General features: G+C 29.9%; 1 protein-coding gene and 1 long non-coding RNA gene across 2 annotated transcripts; both read left to right on the top strand.

The window, feature by feature from the left end:
* The first annotated feature begins 2,227 nt into the window (after positions 1-2,227).
* LOC132939220 (uncharacterized) lies at positions 2,228-9,780 on the top strand. Its single transcript, XR_009663961.1, has 4 exons — positions 2,228-2,732; positions 6,651-6,729; positions 7,937-8,051; positions 8,134-9,780. It is a non-coding gene; the product is annotated as an uncharacterized LOC132939220 (long non-coding RNA).
* On the top strand, positions 3,471-5,127 carry LOC132939321 (E3 SUMO-protein ligase KIAA1586-like). Its single transcript, XM_061006417.1, has 2 exons — positions 3,471-4,379; positions 4,478-5,127. The coding sequence occupies exons 1-2, from the start codon at positions 4,098-4,100 to the stop codon at positions 4,907-4,909; spliced, it is 714 nt and encodes a 237-aa protein (XP_060862400.1). The 5' UTR covers positions 3,471-4,097; the 3' UTR covers positions 4,910-5,127.
* Positions 9,781-15,640: the final 5,860 nt, after the last annotated feature.

Genomic DNA, 15,640 nt, shown 5'->3' with positions numbered 1-15,640 from the left:
GAATATATTTTTAATAAATTATCGTAGGTAGGTACGTTTATAGTTATACTCCGAATGTCTTAGGTGCATATTATATTAAATTTTTTGTAAATAAATCAGAAACTCTTGATAGGAGTAATATTGCAAGGCCACGCGGGTGAGAGTATAATATATACGAGCGTAAACACATAGAATTTGATAAGAATAAGTTACTTTTACCAATTAGGTATACTTATACAATCGATAAAATCGTTAAAGTTTACCTAACCAACACGAAAAAAATGAAAATTTACATTTTATAGCTGCATAACATATACGTATAATATATATAATGTATAACCATGGCGGTCAAATGATTTTTCGGGTGGTGGGAGTCACCCCAACTGATTTTTCAACATGCACTATTTGATCATAAAAAATATAATTCATTGTTATAAGATCATATAAATATTGAGATGTGCCATGGGGGGGGGGATCTACAATTCCCCTTCATCCGCCCCCGTTTGACCGCCTCTAAAACCAATCCACCAATACTATCTTATACAATATAAATATATAGATCAATCATTATTGGATTTCGATAAATAAATAAAAAAAACATTTGGTTGACATTTACTTGTGTATTATGCGAGTGTCGAATGGATGGATGTTGGGTAAAGGCCGAAGGGTATGCAATACGATGTACGTTTGAAATACAATTATCTGAATATTTTTTGAAATTTGTCAAAAAATAAATCAAACTAGATCATTCCGCTGCAATTGCAACGTCGCCACCGCGGTAATACAATATAAAATATTATTTCCAAAAGCAATGGGCAGTACAAATTTTTAAATATCGGAATATCGCAACCACCATAGAAGTACCTAGCGAGTGTCCGGGTGACCGGGTAAAACACTCGTTACTTCAAAAAATAATAACATTTTTGAAGATATTCTTTTTACATGAATGTAAATCGTTTGTAGGTCGTTAAAAAACAAAATAGTTCCATAAAAATTAATAATTATTTTACTTTTTTTTATTTTTTTTAAAAGACAACCATATAATATATTTTCCATTCTTTATTCTAAACCAGAATATTTTTTGAAGTGCTTTGATGTATAAAAATCAAATTTTGGACAAGTAGTTTATTGGTCATTACTCACAAGTCATAAGTATTTAAAATATACATATGAGCGGATTAAAGTTGATCAACATTGACTTCGGAATATGAAATTAAAAATGTACGTTGTTATTTAAAAGAGTAAAAAACTTTTGATACATTTTTACACAAAAATATTGTTTTGTAATGACTCAAATTTATGTGAAAGAAATATTTTCAAAAACGTTAGTGTTTTCTGTAGTAATAAGACGTGTCTTGCGTTAAATGGATTGCGGCTATTTTTTTTAATCAGTAAAGTAGTTTCGTGGCCAGTGGGTCAAGTAATTAACCACTGTGTCAGCCTTCCCAGCTTCCGTCCCTCGCGATTCCGGTTTCGCAATATAATATTTTAACACAATTTTAGGTATGTACCCACTATACCTAGTATAATGTTTGCAGACACGAACCTATTGCGTAGCAAGTTAGCGGAATGCTCAAAATATGTAATATTATGTATTAAGGTATATATAATATACAGCTGCTACCACGCCGTAAATGTACTATGGTTACTTTACTATATACTATATTAATTAATAGATATATTATTATATCATAATATTATATAGGTACATACACCTACAGCGAGTAATAATGTGTCGATTTGTGTATTATTCATTGGCTTACTTATAATGGATGCAAGCAGATAAACCGCGAACGATATATTATGCCGTTTTATCGCTTAGGCAGAAATGCATTTCTTTCGTTATCTGAACACGTTTGTGTTTGCAGTGAGAAATAAAATCAAACAAAACATATTTGCATTAGCATTGTTATTATTCTACAATTATATTATAGAATAAAGAACAACAAACACTTCCGATTAAAAATAATTGCGTTCGTTGGGCAAATAGTATATTGTTGCATAGAGAAATATAATATTGTTCGAGAACGTGATCGTTAGCGAATTTACTATTTGATAAGAGTCCTAATAGTTAAAATGCAATGTGTTTATATATATATAATATATTATACTATAATAATATAGGCCATAGGAGGTACTATAAGGCATACTTTATTATAGGTTATATATTATTCTATTATTGCGAATAGAACAATAGTTTTTTCTTCTTTTAATATTCAATTTAATCGGTTAGTGTACGCATTTTAAATCAAACGCAATCAACCTCAATATAATAAATATCATTATTATGCAATGGTTTTATATCCTCGTAAATATTTAAAAACGATTTTGCTATTCCGTTTTAATAATGTTCAGTTAAATTTTTTTTTTTTATTTACCACCTAGTAAAATAAATAATATATACAGCCACACAGGTACCACAGTATTATTACTGTACCGCGGATAACTATACGAAATGTAAAAACATCATTTTCTTTCATTCGGACGTTACGAGTTACGATGATTACTTAGTTTATGTGCATTGTGCGGTCCAGTGTATTATGACTAATGGTGTGATATTACAGACCATACAGTATCCAAACAAATGACCCTCTAGCCGCACACGAGTTTATCCGAAGGGTCATAACAATTAAAGAGACGGGTGTCGGAGTGTGACAATAGGAGAAATTCATTTTTATATCATTATTGTAAAAACTACGAAGACAGAAAACGGGTAAAAACTATAAACGTACAAATGGAATTAAATGATATAGGTACGATTATTACAATTACAATATTAAAATAACGACTACACACACACACACACTCGTTCTTTTTCATAGTATACAATATTATGGTATATTATAATATTATAATATGGTTTTAATTTTTTTTTTTTTTATTAAAGATGTTAAATAATTTTTTTTCCCGGCACAAAAATAACACGTGATGTACTGAATGTGTTAAACAACATATGTGCACGGTTTTTTGAACCGTATCAAATGTTAAACAGCTAATGAGACATTTTTTATAGACGTCTGTAAATGCAGGCGCTGTATAATAATTAATACATTAATGTGCGCGCCCATGTGGATCAAATATACGCATTGCAAATGTGTTTCACAACATAATTTCATCTCTAAACGCCATTAAATATCTTGTATTCTTACGAGTGTTCACTAAAAAAATAAATAAATTATTATTAATCTAAAATTTTATTCGTTTTTGCATTAACTTGCAATTTTAAATAATTATTAATATTATTATTATTTTTTAATTCAAAGATATATTATGGTCTAATACTTTAAACACGACTATTTTATAGATTATTGTTTTACGCAGAAAGTACTTGTATTCGTTTTACAGAATAATAAATTGTAGATTGTCGAATTCGAAGTTTTTTCGAACTTAAGGACAAATTATCTCCGTGGACTAAAAACTATATATGTGGGTAAACAACTATAACAGTAAAACAATGACATTCATTATAATTATAAAAATATGCGGGTACTTATATCCAGAGGTGTTCCCATAGGGTATACTACATATACGCCGTATACTCTCAAGATATTTTGTGAAAACTATGGGTATACTGCGTATACTCTCAAATTATATACAAAAGTAAAAAAAAAAACTGGTTTTGGTTACTCAGAAAATGCTAGACAACTGGATTGCTTTTGCCAGTGACGGAGCAAGTGTAATGACGGGTAAGAAAGCTGGAGTTGCTACTAAACTACGCGAAAAAATTCCGAATCTATTTACCTGGCATTGTTTATGTCATCGCCTCGAACTCTCAGTACATGACGTAATAAAAGATTGTACTGGAGTCTCTCGTTTCCAAAGTCTAATGGACAAACTCTACGCTTACTATCATCAAAGTCCTAAAAATTCAATGGGTTTAGATAAATCTTGTGTTGAAGTAGGCATTGAAATGAAAAAAATAGGTCGTGTTTTGAATGTACGCTGGTCTGCAAGCAGTTTTCGATCTATAAAAGCCATATGGAATAATTATCCGGGAATATATTTACATGTTAGTAAAACACATGATGCGACATCAAACGGCATAAAAAAAAAAATTAGAATCCTCTTCTTTTTTGGAGGAACTTGGACTTTTTTACGATGTTCTTTCTGAGCTTGCAATGTTATCTTGTATATTACAGTCCAGAAAAACAACTCTAATGCGTGCCCAGTCGGAGATAAATAGAACGATTAGAATTTTAGAAAGTCTGAAAGCTGAACCTGGGGAAAAAGAAAAGGAAATTATAGAAGCTATTCAGAAAGGAATTAACAAAGGTGTCAATATTACAATGACAAAATCAGGAGGGATTAACAGGTTACAATTTTTGCAAAATTTAGTAGACAGAATGCGTCAACGCTTATTTGATGACTCAAAAAATAAAACAATGCTAGAAGACATTCAGGTAAAGAAAAAAACTATTATTTTGATAATTTATTTCAATATTTTGATTATTTAAACAGAATAAATGAATATTTTAATAAATCGTCTTTTATTTTATAGGTAATTGATGAAGTGTTCAAAGTAGCAACTAATGATGCAAAGGGAGAAGATGAAGTTAAAAGAGTATCACGGACATTAGGTTTTTCTGAATTTGAAAGTGTAGTTGACTTCCGTTCAAGAAATGTTTTTTCTAGTTTCATCAAAGCATTAAATATACTCCCAACTTCAACAGCTGATTGTGAACGAGGGTTTTCCGATATGAATTTGACAATAACTGATTTAAGGACTAGATTAAACATTGAAAATGTGTCAGATTTGATGTTCATCTCTATCAATGGCCCTTCAGTTGCAGATTTTAATCCTAGACCTTATATTAAAATTTGGTTAAGAGATCACCGTTCTGCCGTTTCCACTCCTAGAGGTAAAGAAAGAAAAGAAATAGACGACGAAAATAAGATGCAGAAATTATTTTTTAACAATTTATTTAATTAAATTTTTTAGTATTTGTATATTTTCATATTTTATTGACTTATAAAGGTAATTTCAAGCTTTTTTTAAAAGTTTGATTTTTTTTTCATATTTTTAACACATCCTTTATAATTATAGACCACAGTAAAAATATTTGTATATTATTAAATATTCATGTTTATTACTAAATCATGGATCTTCACCTCGACTAGTCTTAGTATACTCTCAAAAAAAATATTGGGAACACCTCTGCTTATATCTTAAATCAGTTAGGTAGGTTGTTTGCGTGTATTCTTAAAAATAGTCAATTTTGGGTTTAGCATAACGAAATTATCAATATTTGTAATTGATAATTGTATACTTGTATATCACAACCTACTTAATAATATTGTTTATACATAATATACTGTAATTGATTATTAAATAACGCTCGTGCATTATTTTTCACCAATTATTCCGAAGCTGTAGATAACAATAATGCACTATTGCACATAATATATCACAATGTATATTATAAAATATATAACTACCGCACATGTTGGCTGTTGCGAGTATAAATTTAATCTCAAATAATTCGTGAAATTAATTAATTTTTGTGAATACATTAATTAATATACAAATTATATATACAACTATCCATTTCCGCTTTTCGTGATAACCGCTATTGTCCGTGAGGTATATATAGTGACGTAGTGTAAATATTCCATTTTTTCCACCCTCGTAAAATCAATGGGACGCAAGTATATACACGACCCACCCCAAGACTTGTTCAATGTGACTGCACCCGTAATTCCGTGAGGTTAGTGACATTATATATATATATATAATGTAATATAATATTATTATGTACGTTTATTATTCGAAACGAACGCGATTTCCAATGAATTATTTATGATATACATTTGAAATTTCTCCGTGCAAATGGAAATCAATCGTGTGATGTATTTATGTGTACGTCATATAATTCATGAAATGTGTGATTTAACGATTCCATCAAACCTATAACCGAAACACGATGGACTCATATTATATATAGGCGTCGAGTACACGGGGGCTCAGCGACCACAGCCCTCTGTAGCAAAGATTGAGCCGTGGCTAAGTCCCCGGAGGCCAACAGATAGGACTCAAAAACAGTAATTTCAGCCCCCAAAGAAATTTTGAAAACCTGTTGCCTATATGGAATATGTGCATTCACTATTCGTTAAACCACCGATTAATCTGCACGGGTCGTATACAACCTGCTTACGCCGTCCTAAATAATTATGTTATCAGCTGAAACCGCGTATACAGATGATTTAAAAAATGTTTATGAGCATGATGGTGTGTGTGCAAACTTTGAGAGACGAGATGCATAATATAATATACAAACATTAAACGTAATATGTATTTTATCATTTTTAATTATAAACATAATATATTATTCACTATTCAACGCTTTCCAGAAAAAAAATGGTTTTTTATTTAGTATTCGCAATTTTTTCGTTCACAAATTTCAGATTAACCACAAACATTCACCAACACCAACCAGTAAAAACTAATAAGTAATAACTTATGATTGATCGCCTTCCATCCTCCTACTTAACACCACCGCTGGTAACACAAGTACCAACTTATATAATAGTATGTAGGTCTCGTGAGTTTTCTTTTAAAATTGTAATAACATGAGATATTATATGCTGACACATTAAAATGTATTAAATAAAAAAAAATAAGAAGTTTTCTTCTATAATAATAATAATAATATAATAATTACTATATTTTGCAGGTAGGTAATATTTCAGATATTGAACAGTTTTAATAATATTTCAAAACCACAAAAAACCATCATTATAGCAGGTCTAAAAGTGAGTAAAACTAATATAAGTAATATAATAATATTATATACGAGTAGGTAGTACAGTTACGCGGCTATACGCTGAGCGGTAAAGGTGAACGCGAAGTCAGCGTGTGGCAGCGATACCGCAGCGGCGGGATTTACGCCGATAAGGTTTTAGACGTGTTTTGGTGTTTAAGAGGCTGATAAGACCTCGTAATCTAATCTTTTTTAACGCCGCACATAAAAAAGTAAACAAAAACATGTCTGATTTCTTAGAAACTATTCAATTCTAAAAAATCGGCTATGTGTATAGTAGAGAGATTAGGCAATAAAATACTGTCGATATAGATATATAGTATACCTAGAGTACAACTAGACACGACTGGCATACAGACTACATTTTCGGTTATTTGGTCGTAATTTTAATGATGTAACGACAATTTGTCACTGTTTTTTACAATACGTCTTATTGTGTCCACGAAAATACATTTTAAATGAATATGTCTAACTTAAAACTATTTGTTTATTCTCAATGTTATAATGTGTGTATCATTATACTATTATTTCGTATTTGGATATAAGCTACCTCCGTATAATAGTTATATTAGTTTCTAAAATAAATTACTTAACGGTAGGTACATTGGTAATGTACTTCAAGTTTCAAGCGGTAATGTACTGCGACTTACTGGCAATGCGTAGTGGAAATATTATTTTAATTATAAGAGCGTATAATATTATTGTTATAGGTTATCCACAGTAAATTATGGTAGTAATTTGAATAGCATTGTAAATACCAGAATTTTATAGTGTGTAGGAAATTACGATCAATATAACTATCATATACAAGATAATACAACTACATAAGATTGGTGTTTGTACCTATATAATTTCAACACGTCATACGAGTTTTTCATTTGTAATCATAGTATTCATAATATAGGTATATATTATATCTATGAAATATTGACGAGGAAAATTAAGAAAAAAATATTGGCAGGAGTACAGGACAATAGCATTATAACTCCAATAACAAGTGTTGTAATAAATAAATCATGATGTCACTCAAAAAACAATTTTGATCTCAGTTTACGCTTTTATTATGTATAAAATAATATTTAAAATAGTTGAGTTTTTTAAACTTTAAATGGCATGTTCACAAATTATTTCGTGTAGTAATAGTAATATTCAATATTTATTCGATCTAGTCAACTAATTTAATGATGGGAACTTTATAGCAAAATTGTTTGATACCCTAACTCCAAAGTGCAATTCTACATGACGTGACTACTGACTATATACCTATCGCCCTATCGCCTAGATTTAAGTTGGATTTTATACGTTTAGCTATAGGTAAATATATAGAGTATATTACACCTAATAATAATAGGTATAATATAATAGTATATTTGTAAGTAATATTAGTTATATCTAGGGTTATTTAAAAAAAACGTCAACGACGATCGCCGGAGCGTATGAATGAATGTCAATCCCTACGAGGAACATGACGTGAATAATATTGCAGGCGACATGGTTTTGTCTTACTTTGATGTGCCGCCCTTGGAAAATAACGTACACTGTACGACTCGTTTCGCTGGAATTCAGTCGACTGCACAGTGCAAAACGCTCAACAGACAACAGTGCACGATTGATCGAGAGAACGGGCCGCAGTGAAAAGGCTGACGAAGACCGCGTTTTCCTTTTGGACGGACCGCGTCCGACGACGGAGAGAATACCATGGTTACCCGCTCGACGAATTTATACCTACCACGCGGTCGAGGGGACGTACACTTTGTACCGTTTTTTGCCTCCACGTGGTTTATGTTTCTCGGAACCGTGGGTAACCTCGACATTTTTCGTTTCGTTATTTTTGGTCAGTAAGTTAAAAGTTTTAATTTGTATTAGGGGAAAATGTAGCCGTTAACCGTTTTCTCTACGTCCGCCGCGCCACCCCGCGCCATTATGTATAATAATATGTTTTCGGCGTTTATCAATCAGACTGTTTTTTTTTTTATAATATTTATAACACATTAATATGATTTACATTTATAGATATTCTCAATCAAACAGTTTTCACATCGACACGCGACGTTCGCGTTTGAGCGTTTATAAGGTACTGTATACGTCTTGATTATAGATATTATTTACCTATATTATATATGTATATATGTATCTAATATTATATATTATATTATATTCAATGATAATAAGCACGTTAGTACGTAGTTTCGAGCCTCATCACTTCCGGTCCACCTAAAATTGGACCTTTCCTATCTTTCCTAAAGATAGTATCACGGTAAAAAGCCCCAAATACAATCACCCATGCCATGTATACATGATATGATATCATTCACCGTTTCCTCGGTTACCTCTGTGACCGATTTATAATTGGTTGTATACAGTTGTCAGTTACACATCATGTTCATACTACCTATGCATATATGTATAATATAGATTTGTAAAATCAAAATATAGAATCCTTAAAAAGTATTTTATTTTTTTTTTTAACACTCGATTTCATTGTTGGGAATTTTCGTTTTCCGCCAAAGCGACCTAGAACGTTATTTGAACCGTGTCCTTTTTCCGCAGATTATATCCCAATTTCCGCATAAATAAATTAATATATTATCATTTTTGATTTTTTTTTTTTTGAGAACCCCTGAACCTAAATTTCTAATGATTGTGATTACGTGCTTACATCCTCGCCTCGTAATGTCTCTAAATATCATATCAAGTAATAAATTATTTGATTGTACCTATTGTACAATGTTTATTAAAAAACTGCATTTCAAATTCCAAAACGTTCCTTCTTATGTAAGTTATGAACAGAAGCAACAAGAACCACGAATATTATAATATCTAATTATATTAATTTAGTTTAGTATAGTATTATGAGCCATTATTTCTTTAAATAAAACTTCAATTTTTCTTGCATGTATTAGAAATGTAATTAATTGATTAGAACTCTCGTCTTCCGATCTTCGTACATGCAATTGGCTTGGAGATGACCAACTCTCTTTAGTGGTAATGATCATTTCATTTTGTTTTTATGTAATATTGTTGAATGTTGTAAATGGAATTTTATTCAATAAATAAATAAATATATGTGAATCATTTCATTCTGATTTTAATCAATTTTATAAAACTCACCCTTAAAAGGTAATTACGTTTCGTTGTTGGATATCATTTTATCATCTAAAAAACTTGATCAGAAAATATATAGATATTTATATTTAAAACTATAAAAATAATAATGAGTACTTATATATTTTTTTCACTATTTTCACCTAAGCATGTGAACTTGTATAGAGTTCAGTGTTGGGAAAAGATAAACAAAAAATCATCTGGATAAGAAAACAGATAATTCACTCAAAATGTATTTAGATAAGATAAAATATAACATCATTTTTTTTTATCTAGATAAAGATAAAAATACACATAAATTTATTTAGATAAAAAAATAGATAATTTTTTTTAAATTCTTATAAATAATGTAATTTATTAGTAATTACTAATTAGATAATATTTATTAATTAATAAATCCTTAATGTCATTTCTCAACTAAAATAATATACTATTTACATTTTTAATACAACTTGAATAAAAATAAAAACTACTCGGTTCTAGTAAATGATTGGCTATTTCAGTATTCAAAAATATTCTTATTATTATATTATTTATCTAGATAAATTACCACAGATAACCATTACATTTATCTAGATGAGATAATTAGATGATTTAATTATTTTTATCTAGATAAGGTAATTAAAGAAATAATTTTATCTATATAATTCCCAACACTGATAGAGTTCATGACTTTTTACTAGGAAATCCATCGTTATTAAGAGAGATCTAACAAATATTATACAATATGAATTATGAGACAACTTCCCCATCAATACAAGTAACAAACAATTAGTTTGGTTTTTATAAACAAATTTCGTTATATTGATTTATATAAAAAATCTATTCCCAAATGTACCTATCTACAGTTAGCAAATTTAGCAAATTTAATAAATTATTTATTTGATTAGTTATAGCCATAGGTATATATTATATATTAACATACTTTACTTTTACGGAGTTTTAACACGCCACATAACATACGATATACCTATAGTATAATGCTATTATATGCCTATATGGCTATATCATTTAGAAATATATGTTAGATGGGAACTCAATTTTATTGACAAACAACCAATTAGTTCTACAAGGTTAAATAATATATATTATGTGTACGGATGTATACATGTATATTTATAAATGTAATTTGATATTTATTTAATAACTTAGTTCCTTATTTTTTGGCTATTACTATTTACTATACAAAAATTCTAAAAAATAATTGTTTTTTTTTTTTTTTTTAGATTCTGAGCGCTCTGCTGAATGTGTTGATTTTACAATGATGTGTTATATTTCTTTTTGTATGTACCTACGTGTTACAGTATAATTCGTTAAATTTATATTAACATTATTAATCACTAATCAATATCTAATTACCCAACGTTAATAGATAATAATGAATAATTTACTAGGGTTATAACGTTAATTACTAAGGATTTTTGTTGATTCCAAATGATATTAGATTATCGTGTTAGTTGTATTATAATTATTTATTTTCACATGATAATGAACTATATGGCATTTAGAAATGCATATAATTTTCCAACTACTCGACAGGCGCATTTATTCGTTTTACTGTAGTTCTATCTACAATGTACTGTGGCTGTAATACTATCGAATACCATTAAAATAACATTATATCAACATTTTCCATCGTTGGTATAAATTATCGATAATCAAACCAAAAAAAATAATAAACCACGATAATTATTGGTTTGTTTGGTAACTATTGTTATTTACTAGAAAATAATATTATTTTGATGTATAAGGTTAGGTTGAACTAACCATCGTTTAATTTAACATACAATAGTTTTCTATGAGTATCTAAAATTAGAATTTTGTTTTTTTTTTTTATGACAACTTATATTTCTTTAAATGTAATACTGTATTACTATTTTATATCATTGAAATCAAATATAACATAATCCATTACTGTGGACCCACTAGTAACCTGCTGTACAGCAGAGCGACACCCACTTACCCGCTCTTTTTTTATTGAGCTTAAAAAATATGTTATGTTATTATCTTATATATTTTATCAAAACTTTTAATTAAAGGTATCTTATGCTATTTTAGAAAGCCAATGTTAATATTAACTCACCCCTCACCAAAATAAATATCGTCTAATACGTATAATAGTTGTACCTGTACATTATAACACAAGGAACTTTCATCAACATTTTATAGTTTCGACATTTAACATAGACTTAGAGACTACCTACTATAAAACAACACAGATATGTTTTGCATTACTTATCCAGTTTCTTAAAGTTAGAAATCTGGCAACCTGGTTTGTTTGAATATTAATAGATATACCTATATACCTATTTATATTTTAGCTACCTATAGGTATGTCGGAATATTATAATATTGTTTTTAATTTTTATGTGTAGATCTTATGACTGCAGTCTGCAATCCTATGTGTTCGTAATTCATTTTTCTATAATCTTACACCTCGATAATGTTGTAAATTTCATTATGTAAGTACCGCAGTCGTTTAAAATACACTTAATGATTCATACGAATCGGAGGGATTAGATTGAATTAAACCATCTTAACATATTTTCCGTTTTATAAAATTAAATATAAAGTAGTGTATTACACTATAGTTTATACATAAATATAATGCAGCCCTTATTAATTCATTGAAATTATTTAATTAAAATTTTTTTTTAATTTCAATAAACACGTAAACCGGAATAATAATCCTGGGACTGTATGTTGAAAACAGGCAGTATCCGTATTTTGAATCGGGATTAATGGCAATAACTTGGCATACGTACTTGGTACTTATAGTTATAGACCTACCTATATTGAACATTGGCATTGGTAATTATTTGGTTTTTGTTATGGAAATTGCGGTTATAGGAGTTGTATGTTTTTTAACGTAGGTATATACCTAATCCATCAACTATCAAGGTTACAATAATTCTTTTTTCCATAAATACAGAGTAATTTTTGAAGAACAAAATATAATTATTTACGCTTAAATCATACTAATTAATTTTAATTGAATTATATGCCAACGAAAAATGGACGGACAGTGCATATATTCCACCAAGGTTCAACACCGATTATATAAGCCTAAATTACATTTAATAATACACGTAAATTTACAATAAATGAAGCGACCATAATTCATTATATAATACTTCAAATTCGGGTGTCGGAACCATTTATTCGATATATATAAGCCTAAATTATATTTAATAATAAACGTAAATTTACAATAAATGAAGCGACCATAATTCATTATATAATACTTCAAATTCGGGTGTCGGAACCATTTATTCGGGTTTCGGGTGCTGCATGATGTATTCGAGTGTTTAAACACCGGATAAAAAAAAATTTAAACTAACGTTTGGGTGTTCATAATCGTTATTATTTGAGTTCATTAATTGGTTATTACGGGTACTTAGTAGTTAGGTTAATACCTAAAAATATATACACGATATATATATGACGTGAATAATATATATCATTAGAAAATATTTCTCGGTCATCATTGAAACAACATAGCCCCACAAAAAATAAAAAAATTAGCATATTTGCACCTATATTATTACCTTTAATAATTATTAATAGCAATTTTATATAATTATTGCTGATGTAAAATTATTATTAAAATTTGTAAGATAAATAAAATATTCGGGTTATATGGGTTTCGGTTATTAGATTTGTCAAGGATTTTAGGGGTACTATGGGTTTTGGTTAATTCTGGTGCAAATCCCTGCTGTTGAGGGTTTAACACTGACCCCCCCTCCCCGAAATTTTCTTTGTATATGTGCCTGACTTGAAGTACCTATACAGATTTCCAAAATTCGTAACTTAATGCATTCCTTGAGACTCGAAGGGTGTTTATAACTTATTCTTCAACCTTTATAGATTGCTATAGGGTGGCTCAGTACCGGCTCACACATGCATTTAGTTTTGATCGTTTTGGCTCATTAAAATCAACTATTTTGTAGTTTATTTAAATGGTTGCCATTAGTTACAGATTATATTACTAATTACTATTTTAATTAATACAAATATGGCATATAATTATGTAAACATTTCTACAATGTATTTAAAAAAAAATTAAAATCAAAACATACTTATGAGCACAATTACAATGATAATTGATAACTCTTATGATTTGTAATCATATAATATTATGCTTTCTTAACTCATATTCTTATGTATAGGTAATAGGTGAACACATTGAGACGAATTTATAATCATTAAAGCTGGTTTTTAAGCATTCGTTGAACAATATTTACATAACAAATATGTCCAGAATTAAGAGTTGGAATATCATAATTATACGTCTGTATTTAAATATATTTCAACTAAAGCAAAACGGGAAAGATAGATTAACCAGTTAAATTTAACCAGGACAAAGTCTGGTAATATAGCTAATATATTGTTATAAATTATAATTATTATTATACACGAGGATTGGTGAAACGTATTTTCATTAACGGGGGGGGGGGGGAGGGGGGGGGGCTGTGCTATAATAAATAGTGGTCGGAAAATGTCCCAGAAAAAAGAAGACTGAAATAATTCGACCAAAAATGTTTAACACTGAAAAGTACTATGTCCTGCAGAGGTGTGTGTTTTTTATAATAATATTGTATACAATTATGTTTCTATTTTTGTCATGCCTGCACCGAAAGTTTAGTTTTCGATGACGGTTGAACCGTTGGAAAGCGACGTTTTTCCGTCCAGCGGGCGGTAAAGTGGGAATCCCCAAAAGTACCGGGTGGTAAATTGGAAATCCCCAAAAGTACCGGGCGGTAAAGTGGAATTCCCCAAAAGTACCGGGCGGTAAAATGGAAATATATATATATATCAATAAAATATATTAAGAACAAACGGACACTAAAATCTATACTACGGTCCTCATAAAACATAAACTTTTGGTTACATCTTATATTCATATTATATAACCTCCTTGCATGACGCGTAAACATTTTTCTTTCATGAAATTGTTTTCGTATAATAATTTGGTTGATGCATAGATCCCCGCACAATGCATTTACCTTTGCCTTGATTACATTTTTTATTCTTATTTTATTTTAATATAATAATTATTATTTATACTGAAATCTATACCACGGTCCTTACAAAACATAAGCTTTTGGTTACATCTTATATTCATATTATATAACCTCCTTGCATGACGCTTAAAATAAATAAAACCAAATGGTTTGTTTCATGAAATATTGTTTTCGTAGAATAGTCTGCAGGTTGTTGCATAGATCCTAGCCTGAATTACCTTTGCCGTGATGACGCGATCAATGAACGCTGCAGAGTCGTGACAAAAAATAGTATGTGTGGCTCGTGCGGGAAGGCAATTTCAGTCTTGGCCCTCACCCGCGACTGAAATAGCTCACTTCCCCACACAATATACTATTCTCAGTTGCTTTTGTTTTCTTATTATTTATATTTCGGGCCGGTATCACACTTGCAGAATATCCGCGGCGGAAATTCGACCCGCGGAGTCGGCATTTTTTGAAAACTAGTTGTTTTGAATACACGTGTAACGCGCGTCGTACCTATACTAGATTGGAAATGTCGTCGCGGGACATCCGCTGCGAATATCCGCAAGTGTGACACCGGCCAATTGACATAATAATAATATGTATACAATTAATTTGTACCGTCAAAAGTCGACATTATACAAAATAACGATCTAGGATGGGTGCCGATCAGAGATTAGTGCTGCCGTGGTGCGAAAATTCTGTGTACATAATATCTCAGTCGTGACATAGGTACAGTCGTCGGCGGCGTTTGACATGATAACGATATAGTATATTATAGTATTGTCGTCG

This window comes from Metopolophium dirhodum, chromosome 2, assembly GCF_019925205.1.
Source record: "Metopolophium dirhodum isolate CAU chromosome 2, ASM1992520v1, whole genome shotgun sequence".
Lineage (NCBI taxonomy): Eukaryota > Metazoa > Arthropoda > Insecta > Hemiptera > Aphididae > Metopolophium > Metopolophium dirhodum.
Note: the sequence above shows the minus strand (reverse complement) of the source record. Positions and strands in the feature narration are given on the sequence as shown.

Coding starts and splice junctions, on each gene's coding strand:
- LOC132939321 (XM_061006417.1), top strand. CDS start 4,098: ATGTTATCTTGTATATTACAGTCCAGAAAAACAACTCTAATGCGTGCC. Junction 4,380..4,477: donor CAATGCTAGAAGACATTCAG/GTAAAGAAAAAA, acceptor TTTATTTTATAG/GTAATTGATGAAGTGTTCAA.